The 15,081-nt window shown below is 36.2% G+C and overlaps 2 protein-coding genes across 3 annotated transcripts; one reads left to right on the top strand and one right to left on the bottom strand.

The window, feature by feature from the left end:
• Positions 1-320: 320 nt before the first annotated feature.
• Positions 321-2,475, bottom strand: LOC103986762 (uncharacterized). 2 transcript variants are annotated; one of them, XM_065092173.1, is made up of 4 exons: positions 2,319-2,475; positions 2,103-2,231; positions 1,634-1,804; positions 321-667 (listed from the first exon to the last, which is right to left on the bottom strand). In XM_065092173.1, the coding sequence occupies exons 1-4, from the start codon at positions 2,355-2,357 to the stop codon at positions 488-490; spliced, it is 519 nt and encodes a 172-aa protein (XP_064948245.1). In that variant the 5' UTR covers positions 2,358-2,475; the 3' UTR covers positions 321-487. The 2 variants fall into 2 exon arrangements, with proteins under 2 accessions (XP_064948245.1, XP_009403133.2); XM_009404858.3 differs by having other exon boundaries at positions 1,634-1,762.
• A 292-nt stretch (positions 2,476-2,767) lies between these two features.
• Positions 2,768-6,984, top strand: LOC135598420 (cytochrome b-c1 complex subunit 7-2, mitochondrial-like). Its single transcript, XM_065092171.1, has 4 exons — positions 2,768-3,001; positions 3,090-3,247; positions 4,124-4,171; positions 6,661-6,984. Exons 1-4 carry the CDS (start codon positions 2,905-2,907, stop codon positions 6,727-6,729), a joined length of 372 nt encoding a protein of 123 aa, XP_064948243.1. The 5' UTR covers positions 2,768-2,904; the 3' UTR covers positions 6,730-6,984.
• Positions 6,985-15,081: the final 8,097 nt, after the last annotated feature.

Raw genomic sequence — 15,081 nt, 5'->3', positions numbered from 1 at the left:
TCAGACAGCTTGATAGAGACCGAAATCGGTATTAACATTCTTGATCTCTGTTTGTTCTTTTTGAATTAGGGTTGTTGGATGCTTACTTGATTAAGTTACCACAAATCCCAAAAGGATAAGTTGTTTGGGAAGAGATCAATATACTAACGAAGTCTTAACACATTGAGTTTTGTTCAAACAGCTAAATGCAATCAAATCTAATTCTAGTTTTCATTCTGTCTGCAGCTAATCTAAATCATGAGCATTTTGGTTCATTTGCTGATGCACTCGGACAACGGTGCATCAAGATGACATTCCAGTTCCCAGTTGAGCCACCTCAGTGAACAAGCAGCAAGGCAATGTGAAATCTGTCTGAATCTACATGTTCACATGTTCCACTCTACATCCAATTAAAGGAAACTATCATACAAATTTTTGGTAAATCAAATCAAGATGGGTTTTCATTTGTGGTCACTCATCATGGGATTACCCTTTTTTCCATTGGACATCAAGATTGCTCAAGCAGGTTCTCCAAGTACAAGTTCAAAATGTATCTGCTGGTTGACTGCACATCAAGCCTCTTCTCCCTTGGTTCATATTTTCCTTTGCGCAGCTGGTACCTGTGAGTCACAGCAGAAACTGTGTATGTCTGGCCTTCTATTGTCACACTCTCTCCGCAGTGTATGTTCTACATCAACAAATAACACACACATTATCATGCCAGTCAAACAATTTAAATCTCGATCCATCTTATATCTTATATCGTCTCGAGGTATGATTTCTTTCGTCAAACTATGTACAGAATTTCATATTTTCTTTTGTTCATCAAAAAATTGAAGAAAATATATTTTAGCTATGATTCAGAGAGGAATATGATGAGTGTCAATAGCGTCTAAAGATTGAAATAAATTTGAAGAACAAAAGACAGAATGCAAGTACCTCCATGTCTGATACTACAACACAAGATTTTTATCATGAGACAATTCCAAACTTGCTGACTATATTTGAAGAATTTGGAGAACCATCTTTTCACTAACATTTCTCACTTGAATTTACTGATTAATGTGACATAAGAAGATGAGTGGAAAAAAGGGTCAAGTCTCTTGGAAATATCTACAGTTTCATATGGGGCATGAATGATTAATTCTTCTTGATCTGCAAAAGCTGAACTTTAGTTTACTGAATGTGATTGAGCTGCTAAATCCACCAAACAAAAAAAGATGCATGTTACATGTTTCACATGAGGAAATAAACCAGCAGTTATATTCTGAGGCCAAAATGTCACAATCAAAAGCAATATTAGTCCCATATACCTAAGTAGTTGAGATGAGCAGATGTTTTTGTGTCTAAAATTAGGGGAAAATGTCTTAAGAGTGCTTTACTAAGAACATGAGATCCCATTTGTAAGAACACACAGTGTGTTGCACTTGGTAGATCTAATGGAGGGGAAGAATGCATTAATTAAGCCTAAATAGTTGATAAAGGCCTTTCTACTGGATTATATCTCCCATATTGCAGGATTTGATGTCATTACTTGCTCTAAGACCATGATAAAATGATCACATCGGCAACGAATGCTCTCAGTATCTTAATCTACCAAAAAGCTATACCCAACAAGGAGCCAGAGAAAGAGGGAGAAGGCTTGAAGCAGTACCGAGGGAAAGCAGCGGACGCCGAGGCTCCTCGGCGGCGGGGTGATCTCGACTACCTCGAAAGGGTGGTGATGATCCCTGTCCCTCTCCTTCTTTCTGCACATTATCCGATGAGCGAAGCCACCCCGCACCTGCCAATTGCCCAACATCGTCATCCTCATCATTTGGAGTTCCTACCGAGCACATTACAGAACATGAATCAACGACATCCTCATCATTTGTAAGAACACACAGTGTGTTGCACTTGGTAGATCTAATGGAGGGGAAGAATGCATTAATTAAGCCTAAATAGTTGATAAAGGCCTTTCTACTGGATTATATCTCCCATATTGCAGGATTTGATGTCATTACTTGCTCTAAGACCATGATAAAATGATCACATCGGCAACGAATGCTCTCAGTATCTTAATCTACCAAAAAGCTATACCCAACAAGGAGCCAGAGAAAGAGGGAGAAGGCTTGAAGCAGTACCGAGGGAAAGCAGCGGACGCCGAGGCTCCTCGGCGGCGGGGTGATCTCGACTACCTCGAAAGGGTGGTGATGATCCCTGTCCCTCTCCTTCTTTCTGCACATTATCCGATGAGCGAAGCCACCCCGCACCTGCCAATTGCCCAACATCGTCATCCTCATCATTTGGAGTTCCTACCGAGCACATTACAGAACATGAATCAACGACATCCTTCCCACCCTGCGACAGGAGAAAGAACTGGAAGCCATGGCCGCCATTTGGTCTTTGCGCTGAGGAAGAGAAGAGAGAGAGGCAGTGGAAGAAGAGGAGGCTGCTGCCGTGTGGCTCACAGGAGGGAAGTTGGAGAGAAAGATATTTAGTTACGTCTGGTGGTTGGTATTGGCCGCAGCGGCTGCGTAGTCTCCATACACAGAATACAGGATGTGGTGGTACTCTTTTGCACTTTAATAGTGTCGTCAAACATAGTACTAAAAATAAAGTGGAAATTTGTAATAAATTAATTTTACATAAATTTCAATTTATATAAAATACTTTGTGTTCACACGAGCTCATACGCCACGGACGCACCCGTTGTGGCCCTTTTATCCTACCTCCTTCTTTATTGGCGGAGGGATGACCCCACATGCTGTACCGACCTACGATACGGGTTTACGCGAGGGTAACAGGAAACGGGTGGGAAAATAAGTAAGCGACAAATAACTCTAGGGATCTCTAGAGGTTCTCGTGTAGACGCAGTTGGGTTCGGCAGCGGTAGCGAAGGTGTTGGTGATCGTTCTATCGGTCGACCGGTCGACGGATCTGACGATGGCGTCGTCGTGGATGCAGTGGCTCACCAACCCCCGCCGCAACTGGTTCGCGGCCCAGCACTACAAGGCTCTCTCCAATCGCCTCAAGAAATACGGTAATCTCACCCTACCTCGCCGTCGTGTTTCCTCGATTCGGGCTTCTGGTATCGGGCTCTGGGTATCTCGCGTTTTCTTTCGGTGCAGGGCTGCGCTATGACGATCTGTACGATCCGATGTACGACCTGGACATCAAGGAGGCCCTGGCGCGGCTCCCGCGCGAGGTGGTGGACGCCAGGAACCAGCGCCTCAAGCGCGCCATCGATCTATCCATGAAGCACGAGTACCTTCCCGAGGACTTGCAGGTCTGGCCGGAACTTATTGCATTCTCTCTGTTAAGAATCAGACGGATGTGGTGCCACGTGAGATGTGATGCATTCCGATCTAGGAGTTAAGATTTTGTTTTATCTTAGATCGACAGACAATGCTTTACTAAATCAGAGTGTCTTTGGTATCAGTTTAAGTTCAAATTCCATTGGGAGAGTGAATGTTGTCTGCACCTCTTTGGCGTTCACTCCTAGCATTCTATCTTTGGATTCTGCTTCTAACATTATTCTTTTAAATTACAACTTGCATGAATAATTTACAATGCGATCCATGCTGAATATGAATTCAAAGATCATGAATTGATGCATCTCATCTAAGTATTAAGTTTTTGGTGTTTCTTACTTTATAATCGATTTTACTTTTTTTAGGGATCTTGAAGTTATTAATTACTTTTTAGATGTTGATTTTGTGTAGGATAAGTTTTATCTCATAATTGTCCCAAAAAGATGAATCTTGAAGAACATATGATAGTCCCCATGGTTAAATGATATCTAGTCTTCGTAACAGTTGAATGGTTAATCTATCATATATGTATATGGAATGAAGGAAACGTCTTATTGTCTTTTGATGGATTTCTTAGAGTGATGAATTCCTAAGCCCTGTTTTTCTAGTTGGACTCCTTTTGAGTGGTGGTATGTATCCCTTGAATTATTTTTCTTGGGTGTTGAGTTTGTTTATCTTCCCTTCAATCTATTCCACTTATTTAGTCTCCATCCCGTCATCAAATTGTTATTAGAGCTTCGCTTGTCATCAACAACTTTTGTGGTTTTTTTGTGTGTATAGCAATGTACCAGAATTTCTTTTCTCAATACTTACTTTCATTATCATTTGTAACAATATTATATTTTTCACAGGCATTGCAGACACCTTTCAGAAGCTATCTTAAAGATATGCTGGCTCTTGTAAGTATTACTTATGAGCACAATTTACCTGGTCTTGACCTTAGAGCTTTCCGTTAAGCTTGTGGCCATGTGCTAGAGGTTTTATCTTTGGAGTTGGTGTGTTCATTCTCATAATCAGTAATTCTAGATATGGTGATCAGAATTGTTTTATATCTGCCAATTAATTGCAATTTCATTTATGTGAAAATTTGTTTTGCACAATCTTGTATTAGCTTGACATTATGCCAAGGTGAAGAGCTGTGTATAATATATATCCTATTTTAATTGTTTTTAAGTTGTCAATGATAATACAGACAATAACTTGGCGAAATTGTTTCTTATCTCATTAATTTTACTGGTCTGGATGATGCTACAAGTAGTTTTGTATTTATAGTGGTGTAATTTGCGTATGCTGTAATATTACTTTATTTGACCTGTACATGTTTTTGACCTTGTCCCATAAGCTCCAAAAAGTTTTTTTTCTTTTGAATAAAGGAGGAACCAGAGTCTAGCTCTATATCATATTAAGTGGTTGTTCAAATTCTTTAACAAGGCCCGTACCTCCTCCCTTGCACTACTTAACAATGGTTTAATATGTTTTTCTGTCTCCTCGATCAGCGTGGTGCAACCCGACTGATGGTCTAAGGCTTTCTAGTGCAGTCCTTGGTCCCTTGCATTGCCATCGTGTATGCATCCCTCTGTTCTTGGATCTCATTTTTAAGTTTCACCATTGTTTTCAATTTTGGTCATAAATTAGATATCATAATCAGTCATTTTCTTTTTCTCTGATTATATATATATATATATATATATATATATATATATATATATATATATATATATATATATATAAAATATTTTCATGTGATTGTTTTTTTTTTTTTTTTTCTGATTCTTTGAGATATCTTTGACAGTTGACTGATTATGATATCAATTTAGTTCCCAGAAAGACATACATATTTGGAGAACTAAATATGTATATTCAGTCATTTTATTTTTCTTTTAATGCTTGGGATGGGAAATCTTTTCATTGATGCTAACTTTTATCTACTAGTCTTATGTTAGTTTATCATTATCCTTGGCCATCTTTCATCTCTAGGGCATTGGTTAAGAAATTTTGGGTTTGGTAAGTTCATCTATGAATTCACATCATGCTCAATTCCAAATTAGTATCTTGTAAAGCTTTATATTGTTGCAATAAGGACTTTACTAGCCTCTTTATTCTCTAGAACCACATGATGTTCAAAGCAAGTGCTTAAAACTGTAGTTAGTAGCAACAGGTTTCTCCATATTTCTAAGGAGCCAACAGATGATATTTGACTAAATGTCTAATGTTGCCTTTATAGTGATAAAAAAACCCTTCAATGCCTAACCATTCCTACACACTCCCAATGAAACATGGGAATGGCAAAAGGCATGCCATGCCCAAATCTAATCCATGATATTGACCCGATTGGCATATCCTCTTTTTTTTCTGGTCACTAGAAGCTCTTCACACTGTTGGCATATATTACAAAAAAAGATAATCAAGTGCACTGCAGGACATGGTTTAGTCCAGGATAATAGAAAAAAACTTTTTTTCTTCAGGAGCTCAGAGATGGTCCTGATTTTACATGTAACATCGTGCACTCAGAATACTGGGATAATTAAATGAAATGAGGGATGTAGCGTGGATGTGTGGAGGGATTTGATAGAGTTTAGGCTTCAATAAAATGAGGAAATATACAAATATTTGCTGGAATTCTATAATTATATCCAAATTTATTTCAAAAAATATTTGTGAGGACTAATTTTAATGGAAATTGATGTTGAGTACAATGATAGCAACAAAAAGAAAAATCAAATAGAAAGGTTAGAAGGAAAAAGAGGAGTAAGATTCCTGGAGACAAACTAGAGCTATTTTTTATCAAGACTGTACTGATTCTGAAGCATAATATCTTCAATCATCAAATCACTTAACAGCCAATTACTATCTTGAACAAATTAATATAAGCAATCTGATGTTTTTAGAAGGCCATTCAAGCAGTCCCATCGTGAGGAAATTCGGATTGGTAACCTTGGAACACTTTCTACTTGACGTAATTTCTCACTATATAGTTCTTTACAACTATACCTTAGAACTTTGTGATATTATTTACTAGATGGACTCTGATATCAAACACTAAACCATTTTCATGGTTTGGGCATGCATGTCTGTCTTTAGATTTGGGAATGAAATGGAAGATGGTTATTTTGTACTTGTTACTGCTGTCTATGCTATATGCAGATCTGCTGCTTTCTGTTTCTATCTTTTTTGTAAACATCTGAATAATTATCAGTAAGTTAATTAGCCAATCTCACTAGGATAATGAAGTATATTCACTGATAATTCTTATAGCAGTTCATCTTTCAGACTAACAGCTAAGATTTGTTTTACTTCTTGGGGAATGGCAATTAATTAACCTCTAACTGGTTCAAATTTCATTTTTAGCATGTCAGATCCGACAAATTTCTGGTTCTTTTCTCTGCAGGTGAAGAAAGAGAATGCAGAGCGTGAGGCACTGGGAGCTTTGCCTGTTTATCAGCGCACAATTCCATGATATATCAAGCAAGATCGTATTTCGTCAATGAATTGTGACGAAATACAAGAGCAGTGCCCGAAGTTATTAGTGTTATCTGTGACCTACCTTTCCTTCTACATAGTCTTGTTGCGTTGGCTTGGGTCAATCACAACTAGATTTTTGTTTCACTTGTTGCTGGTGCCTTTCAATCACATGTTTGTTATGAGTTCGTCGAATAAATTAGATGGTGTGATGTCATTAACTTAAATTAATTGATGGTCTGATTACTGTTAATTCTTTGGACTTGTTTATATTGCATTTACGCTTAACAGTTTTCAGAGAGGTGTTAAATTTGAACAATTATGGAGTCTTCAAAAGGTTTTCTTATCTCTTCCAGTCATATTTCATGGCAGTCAACCTAATTGATCTCTGCAAGCTGCATCAACATGGACATGAGGTCAAATTCTTAGATTCAGATGGTTTGGTTGACAGCTGCTGCTCATTAAAACTTGAATTTGTTATGAATTGTGGTAGTTCTATCAAACTGAATTCTGCCATCATTTCACTTAGGACAGAAGCCTTGTGTATAGGATCATATCTTTAACTTGGGGAGCTTTGAGGAGAAAATATATAATATTGTTATATATATATACTATGTATAATAATATTATATGTATCATGAATCATGCCAAGGTTGGTGAAGGTTTGAGTCTTAAAAATATTAAAAATTTTAAAGGTATTTTAACTCTTGTTGATGGTGTTTATATCTTTTAATTACATGGATAAGAAGAAGAAAATTTTATAGTATTTATTACTCATCTTAAAAGTGTTTGTCTTCTTTGTCCTCAATCATTCTCTTTTACTATTGTGCTCTTTTTATTAAGAAGAAGAAAATTGACCCTCGTTCCTATTTGCATATCTTCGTGTTGTCATGCTCATGTTAGAGACACATGATTGGTGCAATTGTCAGAGTCATCAATCTACCCACCAATTTGCTGGCCTACAATTGGCCCCACATGATCAAGGTTCTCCAACTAAAAATAGATACTCTGCGGATTATTGTAGTGCCCCCACCTTTCAGTATTATTAAATAAAAAAATTAAGATAGATAATTTCACCTACTGAATGTAATTTGTATATCATGATCCAACTCATATAATGATAATGTAACCCATGTAATAGTGTAATTCATATGGTCAAGCATGACTCAACTCATATGATCGAGCATGGTCTAACCCATGTGGTTAGGTATGACTGAAGTCATATGATCAGGCATGTTCTAACCCATTTGACTAAGCATGACCTAACCCACGAGTTAATCGTGGTCCAATTTAATGGTAAGACTCAACCCAACTCTTAAGCGAGGCTCAACCTAGCCCATGAAGCTAGGCCCGCTTAACTATGCGATTAGCGTTAGACACGTCAATGCCCCTTTATCTAGCCCATTATATCTCATCCCAATATGTTATTTGGGATAGGCATTTGTAACGCACATGACTCGTCTAAGACTCAGGTGGGTCTGTTCAATCTTGATTAGCAATATGCGACATGATCTAATTTTTTGGTTAATTGACTAAATAAAAAAAGTTTGATCTGTTCAAGCTAGTTTACGATGATTTCATACCAACTTGACTAGTTTATCAATCAAATCTAAATTAGATCGATTCTATAAAGATTTGAGGATGATCTATTAGGTTATAATTAAATTGAGTTTTGTTCAAATCAATCGAGCTATTTCAATTAGAGTTCTAGTTGATTGAAAACTATAAAGAGATTAATGCCTCATGTTTTTAAGATTTGATAAGTTTAAATTTTTATCTAAAGATATTATTTAAAATAATTATTGATTTTCTCTTATTTTTAAGATTAAATTGATAATATTAATGTGATTATTACCATATAGTATATATATGAGAGTAGTTCACATTGAAAGTGCAATAAGTGAAAAGAGCTATGACTTTATCATGGTACAAAACCACCAATGGACATAATCTAGTACGCCATACATCAAACATAATCTCCTATAATATTTTATCATACTTTTCTTGGATGCATGTATGAATAAATAAATGAATATAAATAAATGGTTATAGTTGACTATGTATCCTTACTTAGGATGGGTAGGGTGATTCCCTTCAAAGATTAATGGATCGTTAGATATAATTAGATAATTCCTCTATCTACTGTAAGAAATATGTGTCCCCACTTATGTATCTCATCAAGTGAGATATATTATTTCAGCTACTGTCAGAAATATGATATTATCTCAATCTACTATTGGGAGTATGCACTATCGAATGTGATGTGCATCTTTATTATATAACTATTATGTATGTCATCAAGATATGTTACATATGATTGATGCATGATTTTGTTTATTGTATAAGAATTATCATTATTTTTTTATATATGAGTTTTATAATGAATTGATATATTATCATTTTATATTAATTTATTTATATTTGTATATGTTTTATGAATATTGATTATTATGTTTATAATTTTTTTAAAGTTATTACAAGTATATATATATATATATATATATATATATATATATATATATATATATATATATATATATATATATATATATAGTTGTTGATGTGTGTTTATCCTATATTTTATCTTTAAAAAAATATTACTTTGTAATAGATTTGAGGCTTATGTGGAGATTTTTTTTTTATCCCTTATGACCCTATTAGGAAGATATGGTATTTTTTAGTTTTGTAAAAATAAAAAATTGAATTCAAAGATAAAGAAAGATAATCTTTTGTAAACTATGAATAATAAAATAATAATTTATTTTTATAAAAATTTGGGATGTGATAATTTAATTTTTTTATTTTTTTGCTTAAGTGGGGATGAATTTAATCATTGATATTTTTTTCTTTCTTAACATAAATTAATTATCATAAATAATATATTACTTTATTTAAATTATTAACTTCCTTATTTATATAGTGTTGTTAAGGAAATAATTAAAATTAATTTCCTTATTCATGTGGATAAGTTAAGAATTTTATAAATTAAAATTATTAATTAATTTATTTCCTAATGAGTGATATATTTTTTAGAAAGTAAATAGTTCAAAAGTTATTTTATGTGTGAATCATAAGAAATAAATATTATTATTCGCGCAAATAAAAATAAAAATAAATTAAAATAAAATTTTAATTATTGCTTACCTTTGAGAAAGAATTCATCTTCGCCTATATAATGGGAGCTCTTCATCTCTCATAGTTAACATTGGAAGAAACGAAGAAAAGATTTTTTTTGGAGGAAAAGGTCTCCAATGAGAGGTAGTATCATCTATTTGTTTCTTGTCAATTTTATTTTTAATTTAATTTTAATTTTAAACTTTTATAATTAATGAATAATAATAATTAAATTATAATGTTAAAATAATTAGTTAATTTAATCTAGTTCTAATTGATTTAAATAGATATATAAAGAATTATGCATGATTTTTTTTATGATTTAATCAGTTTTAAATCTAAAATCATGAATCTAAATGAATTAATTTATGAAAAGAATGTATCTGTGATTAATTGTTATTTTATAATATTTTTTAGTACTTTTAAAAATATTAAAATTTAATTAAATAAGATATATCAAATTAAAGTCTAACTTGAGTTAAGTTAATTACTCAGACTAGCTCATATGACTAAGTATGATTTAGTATATATGATCATACATAATCCAGTCCACTTGATCAGATATATGACCTATGTTGTTTTTCTAATGGAGTCTGAGGATAATTCATGATTAAATATATTTTCTTGTTTGCTGTAGCATGATTTATGATTAATTTGTTTTTCTGATGGAGTATGAGGATTTAAAGGGGCAAATTTGGTAATATAAAATATAAAACATGGATCGAAGGCTCTGATCATGATTTAAATAATAAAGAATACATGGTACTTCAAGAGAAAGCTTGAAAGGGCTGAGATGCTGGATATCAAATCTATCAAAATCTTTATTTTTAATAATAGTTGTGTTGCACTCAATTAGGTGGACTCCTTTGTTTGAAGAATGATCATGCCAAAAAAAATTTAAATTAATACTTTATTTTTATAAAGATTTAGATACGCATCCAAGTAACGTGAAAGATTTATAATGGAAAGAGATTGAGAAAATATTTAATCAATACCTCATGATCAGATTGGGACAAGTAATTTTTCTATCATTGGGTTAATTTTCAGTAGATATTATCAAGAAGACTATCATGAGTATGAGTAGAGGAAGACAAGCGTTGAGTGTAAGAGTGATTGTATTTATACTTGAGGAGAAAGTATATATTATTTTTAATATGCAGAGGGGTAGATTCGAAAAAATAAAATTTTGATTTAGCAGAGTTGATGAGTTACTTGGTAAGATGTTCATAAGTTGAAAAGATAGGTTTTATGGTCAGTTAAATCTTCTTCTTGACTCGAAGGTACAGTAAACTATGTCACAGTCAGCAAACAGATAACAATTTAAACGAAAATGAAAAGGAGTAAGTTGTTTTTTTGTTAGCTGTGACTTAATTAAGGGGTGATAGGAAATGTATTAACGGTTAATCATTATTCTATGTGTAAGCATCACTCGAAAGTTATCAGAAGAAAAAAAATTGAAGTCACTCATTGTCCGGGTGGACAAAGGTCTAAGAAAGATCGTTTAGGACTATTTCCCTTTTTATCGTCCATGTAGATAAAATGTCCTATGCTACCCTAGAAGGTTCTTTTCCCAAAAGAAAACCCTTAGACCTAGACCACTAACTTGAGCGTCATAGGGATTGGGTCAAAAAATTCTCTTAATGTTAGTTTTAGTGCAAGTAAGGCCACGGAAGATCGGTACCTCCATCTCGTAGCTATCTCGGACACTCATGATACACTCATGAGCCTCACCTAGTAAGTGTAGATGCTAACGAGCATGATGTAGGCTATCACCTCACTCTTATCTCAATTAGCCCAACAAGCAATGTCACCATCTCAACCATGGTTGATAAATCAACCGCCACTAGCACCAGCACCTGTTAGGACCCCCCCCAACTAATATAATGTTAGCATCTCAAGATCACCCAACACCCACGGAACCATTGGTCGAGAGGGTGCCCCACTCTCCAACAATGGAATTCAGCACACCACCACTCTACTATACATGAATCCGAGACCTAATTAGTAGATTTGATGGATGACTACCTGAGGGTCTAGCTATGATAAATGGACTGATGCTTAGATGAGATGCGACGAGAGTTCCAACAGTCCAGAGGATAGAGTCCGATCGATTCTACCTTGGGTCGGTTCTCATTCACTCAGAATATCCAAGAGGAACCAATCCCGATGAACTTTCACCTCCCATCCCTATAGGCCTTTGACGGTAGTACCAACCCAGTATACTACCACCTTCCACATTCAAATGTCATTGTAGGGCACCTTGGATGCTCTAGTTTGTCGTGCCTTCCCAATAACACTGAGAGGCTTAGCATAAGAATGATACACTCGCTTGAAGCCGCTCTCAGTTGGCTTCTTTGTTCAACTCGTAAAAGAATTTGAACTCTACTTCATTAGGAATGTATGCCTAAGGCCATCAGCGATGATACTGCTCAGACTTGCAAAAGAGTTTGAGCTCTATTGTTATGATTTAAAGGAGCAAATCAAAAAGCTTATTCGTTAGGGACATCTTGGGAGGTTCATCCAAATGCCTTAGGAACCTTTGCCCCAACCTTAAGGACCGGTGGAGAGGCAGATCAACGTCATCATTAGGGGACCTACCTCGAGAGGAAACAACTCCTTGGGTCGCAAAACCTACACCCGAGCTACCGTCGAGAAATGCCCGAGGTCCAAAAATGACTAAAAAATGACTTAAAAAAAAAAGAGATGGAGTAACTCGATCCAAACCATGATGATGCCTTAGTGCTCTCAATATGGATGATTAACACTCGAGTAAAGAGGGTCATAATCAACGTAAGTAGCTCTATCGATATCCTCTTGATGCTTTTCAAAAACTTATGCACTCGGCTAATGATTTCACCCCTATGACTTCTTCGCTAATGGAGTTTATTGGTCATGATTTCACCGAGAGTCCATCTCCCCTCTTGAGACTATGAGCCTACATGTCACGTTTGGGGACGAGCCCTGCTCCAAAACGATAATGATTAAATTCATGGTGGCCAACATCCCCTTGATGTACAAGGTGATCATAGTTGACCCACACTTAACAAGATGAGGGTAGTGGTGTCGATCTATTACACGGTGATAAAATTCCCAACAAGGATCGGTGTTAGATAGCTGAGAAGTAATCTAACAAAGTCATGCCACTATTGTCTGACGATGGTCTCCCTATCGAAAAAGGCCAAGCTCGAGACACCGCTGATAGACCCCCAAAATTTTTACCAAGTCTCTCCCATATCTGGAGCCGATGGAGTCATTAATTAAGGTACCTTGGGACAAAGCTTGCCATGGTGGGAAGAGAATCTAAAATCTATCACGATAGAGGGAGGATTTGAAGTCCACTATGATGGGAGGAGGATACAAAATCTGCTATGATAGAGGAAAGACCTAAAACCTACCATAGGAAGACTCAAAATCCACCATGACGGAGGAAGGACTCAAAATCTATTATAACGGAGGAAGGACTCGAAGCTTGCCATGGTAAGAGCACTCGAAATCCACCATGGTGGAGGAAAAACTCAAAGCCCACTACAATGAAAGGAACACTTAAAATATGCCACTATATAGGAAGGACTCAAAGCCTACCATGACGAAAGGAGGACTCAAAGCTCACCATAGCGAAAGAAGCACTCAAAAGCTGCCATGATGGAACGAGGACTCAAAATCTATCAAGACATATGAGTCAAGAAAACATGACCTATGTGAGAAATCCACTATAGCGAAGGACTTAAAGCCTACTATGATGGAAGGAGGACTCAAAGCTCCCCATGGCGAAAGAAGCACTCAAAAGATATCATGGTGGAATGAGGACTCAAAATCTATCAAGATGCATGAGTCAAAAAAACACGACCTGTGTAAGAAATCTACTATAACAAAGGCATAAGTCGAATGTGCTTGAGATATATGAGTCAAAAAAACTCGATCCATGTGAGAAGAAATCTATCACGATGGAGACACATGTCAAATATTCTCAAGATATGTGAATCAGAGAAACTCGACTCGTATAAGAAGAAATCCGCCATGGTAGAGGTATAGGTTGAGTATGCTTGAGATGCGTGAGTCGAGAAAACTTGACTTGCGTGAGAAGAAATATGTCACAATAGAAGCATAGACCGAATGTGCCCGAGATGAGTGACTTGGAAAAACCTGACCTATGTAAGAAAAAATCCACCATGGTAGAGCGACAAAGCAAAATGTGCTTGAGGTATGTGAGTCGAAAAAACTAAACCTATGTAAAAAAAACTCGTTACGATGGAAGCCACAAGTCAAAGAAGCCTAAAGTGTATGAGTCGGGAAGCTCGACCCTTGCCTCTGCTCAAGGCGTGGAGGTCAGGACACTCAACCTCCACCTCTGCCATCATGTGAGGTGTAGAGGTCGGGATGTCTGACCCCTGCCTCCGCCCGAGGCATGGAGGTTTGGATGCTCGACCTCTGTCGTCACATGAGGTGTAGAGATTAGGACACTCGACCCTCGCCTTTGCTCGAGACATAGAGATTAGAATGTTGACCTTTGTCGTCGCACAAGGCATGGAGGTCGGGATGCTAGACCTCTGTCATCGCAAGAGGTGTTAGTAAAAAAAACTCAACCCTCAAAAAGAGATTTCGAATGCTCTCTTGTCGGATGAATTAAACGTTATACCCTGATCATTTAAGTGTCGAAAAAATCAGATTAAAAAAATTATTTAATATTAATCTTAATACCGGTACGGCGCGGGAAGATCGATAACTCTATCTTAAGGAGCCATCTATAGCAGGTGAGATTTTGTCGATTAGTTTCCATAACAAGAGGTTTTGATAGATTCACTAGGACGATTTGTTTCACTTAACATGTCCTTTCCTACTTTGACATTTCTCCTCCAATATTCGGTAAAGAGGACATGTTCTTGTTGCCATAATCACCCCTGTCACCATCTACAATTATGTCAGCTTGTGGTGTGCCTTTGGAGTTGGGACTGCCCACTCCACCACCACGAGAGCCTTTTCAGCACCTAAGCTTTCCGACAAATTTTGCTGCGAATCTACCAACACCACAATCTACATAAGATCAACTATACTTCGTTTGTGGAGTCCGTCATCAACATTTTTAGTAGATTATTTGGATTGGGCAACATAAGGGATTGGAAGATTACCTCTGCATCCACTATGAACATTCTAACACGAATAGCGGAAGAGAGTTCCCTCGAGGACGCATCCGATGGCCTTCGACGTGTTGTGTCATGGTGATATGGTACGCCAAATT

This window comes from Musa acuminata, chromosome BXJ2-1, assembly GCF_036884655.1.
Source record: "Musa acuminata AAA Group cultivar baxijiao chromosome BXJ2-1, Cavendish_Baxijiao_AAA, whole genome shotgun sequence".
Taxonomy (NCBI): domain Eukaryota; kingdom Viridiplantae; phylum Streptophyta; class Magnoliopsida; order Zingiberales; family Musaceae; genus Musa; species Musa acuminata.
This window is presented reverse-complemented; position numbering and strand designations above follow the sequence as displayed.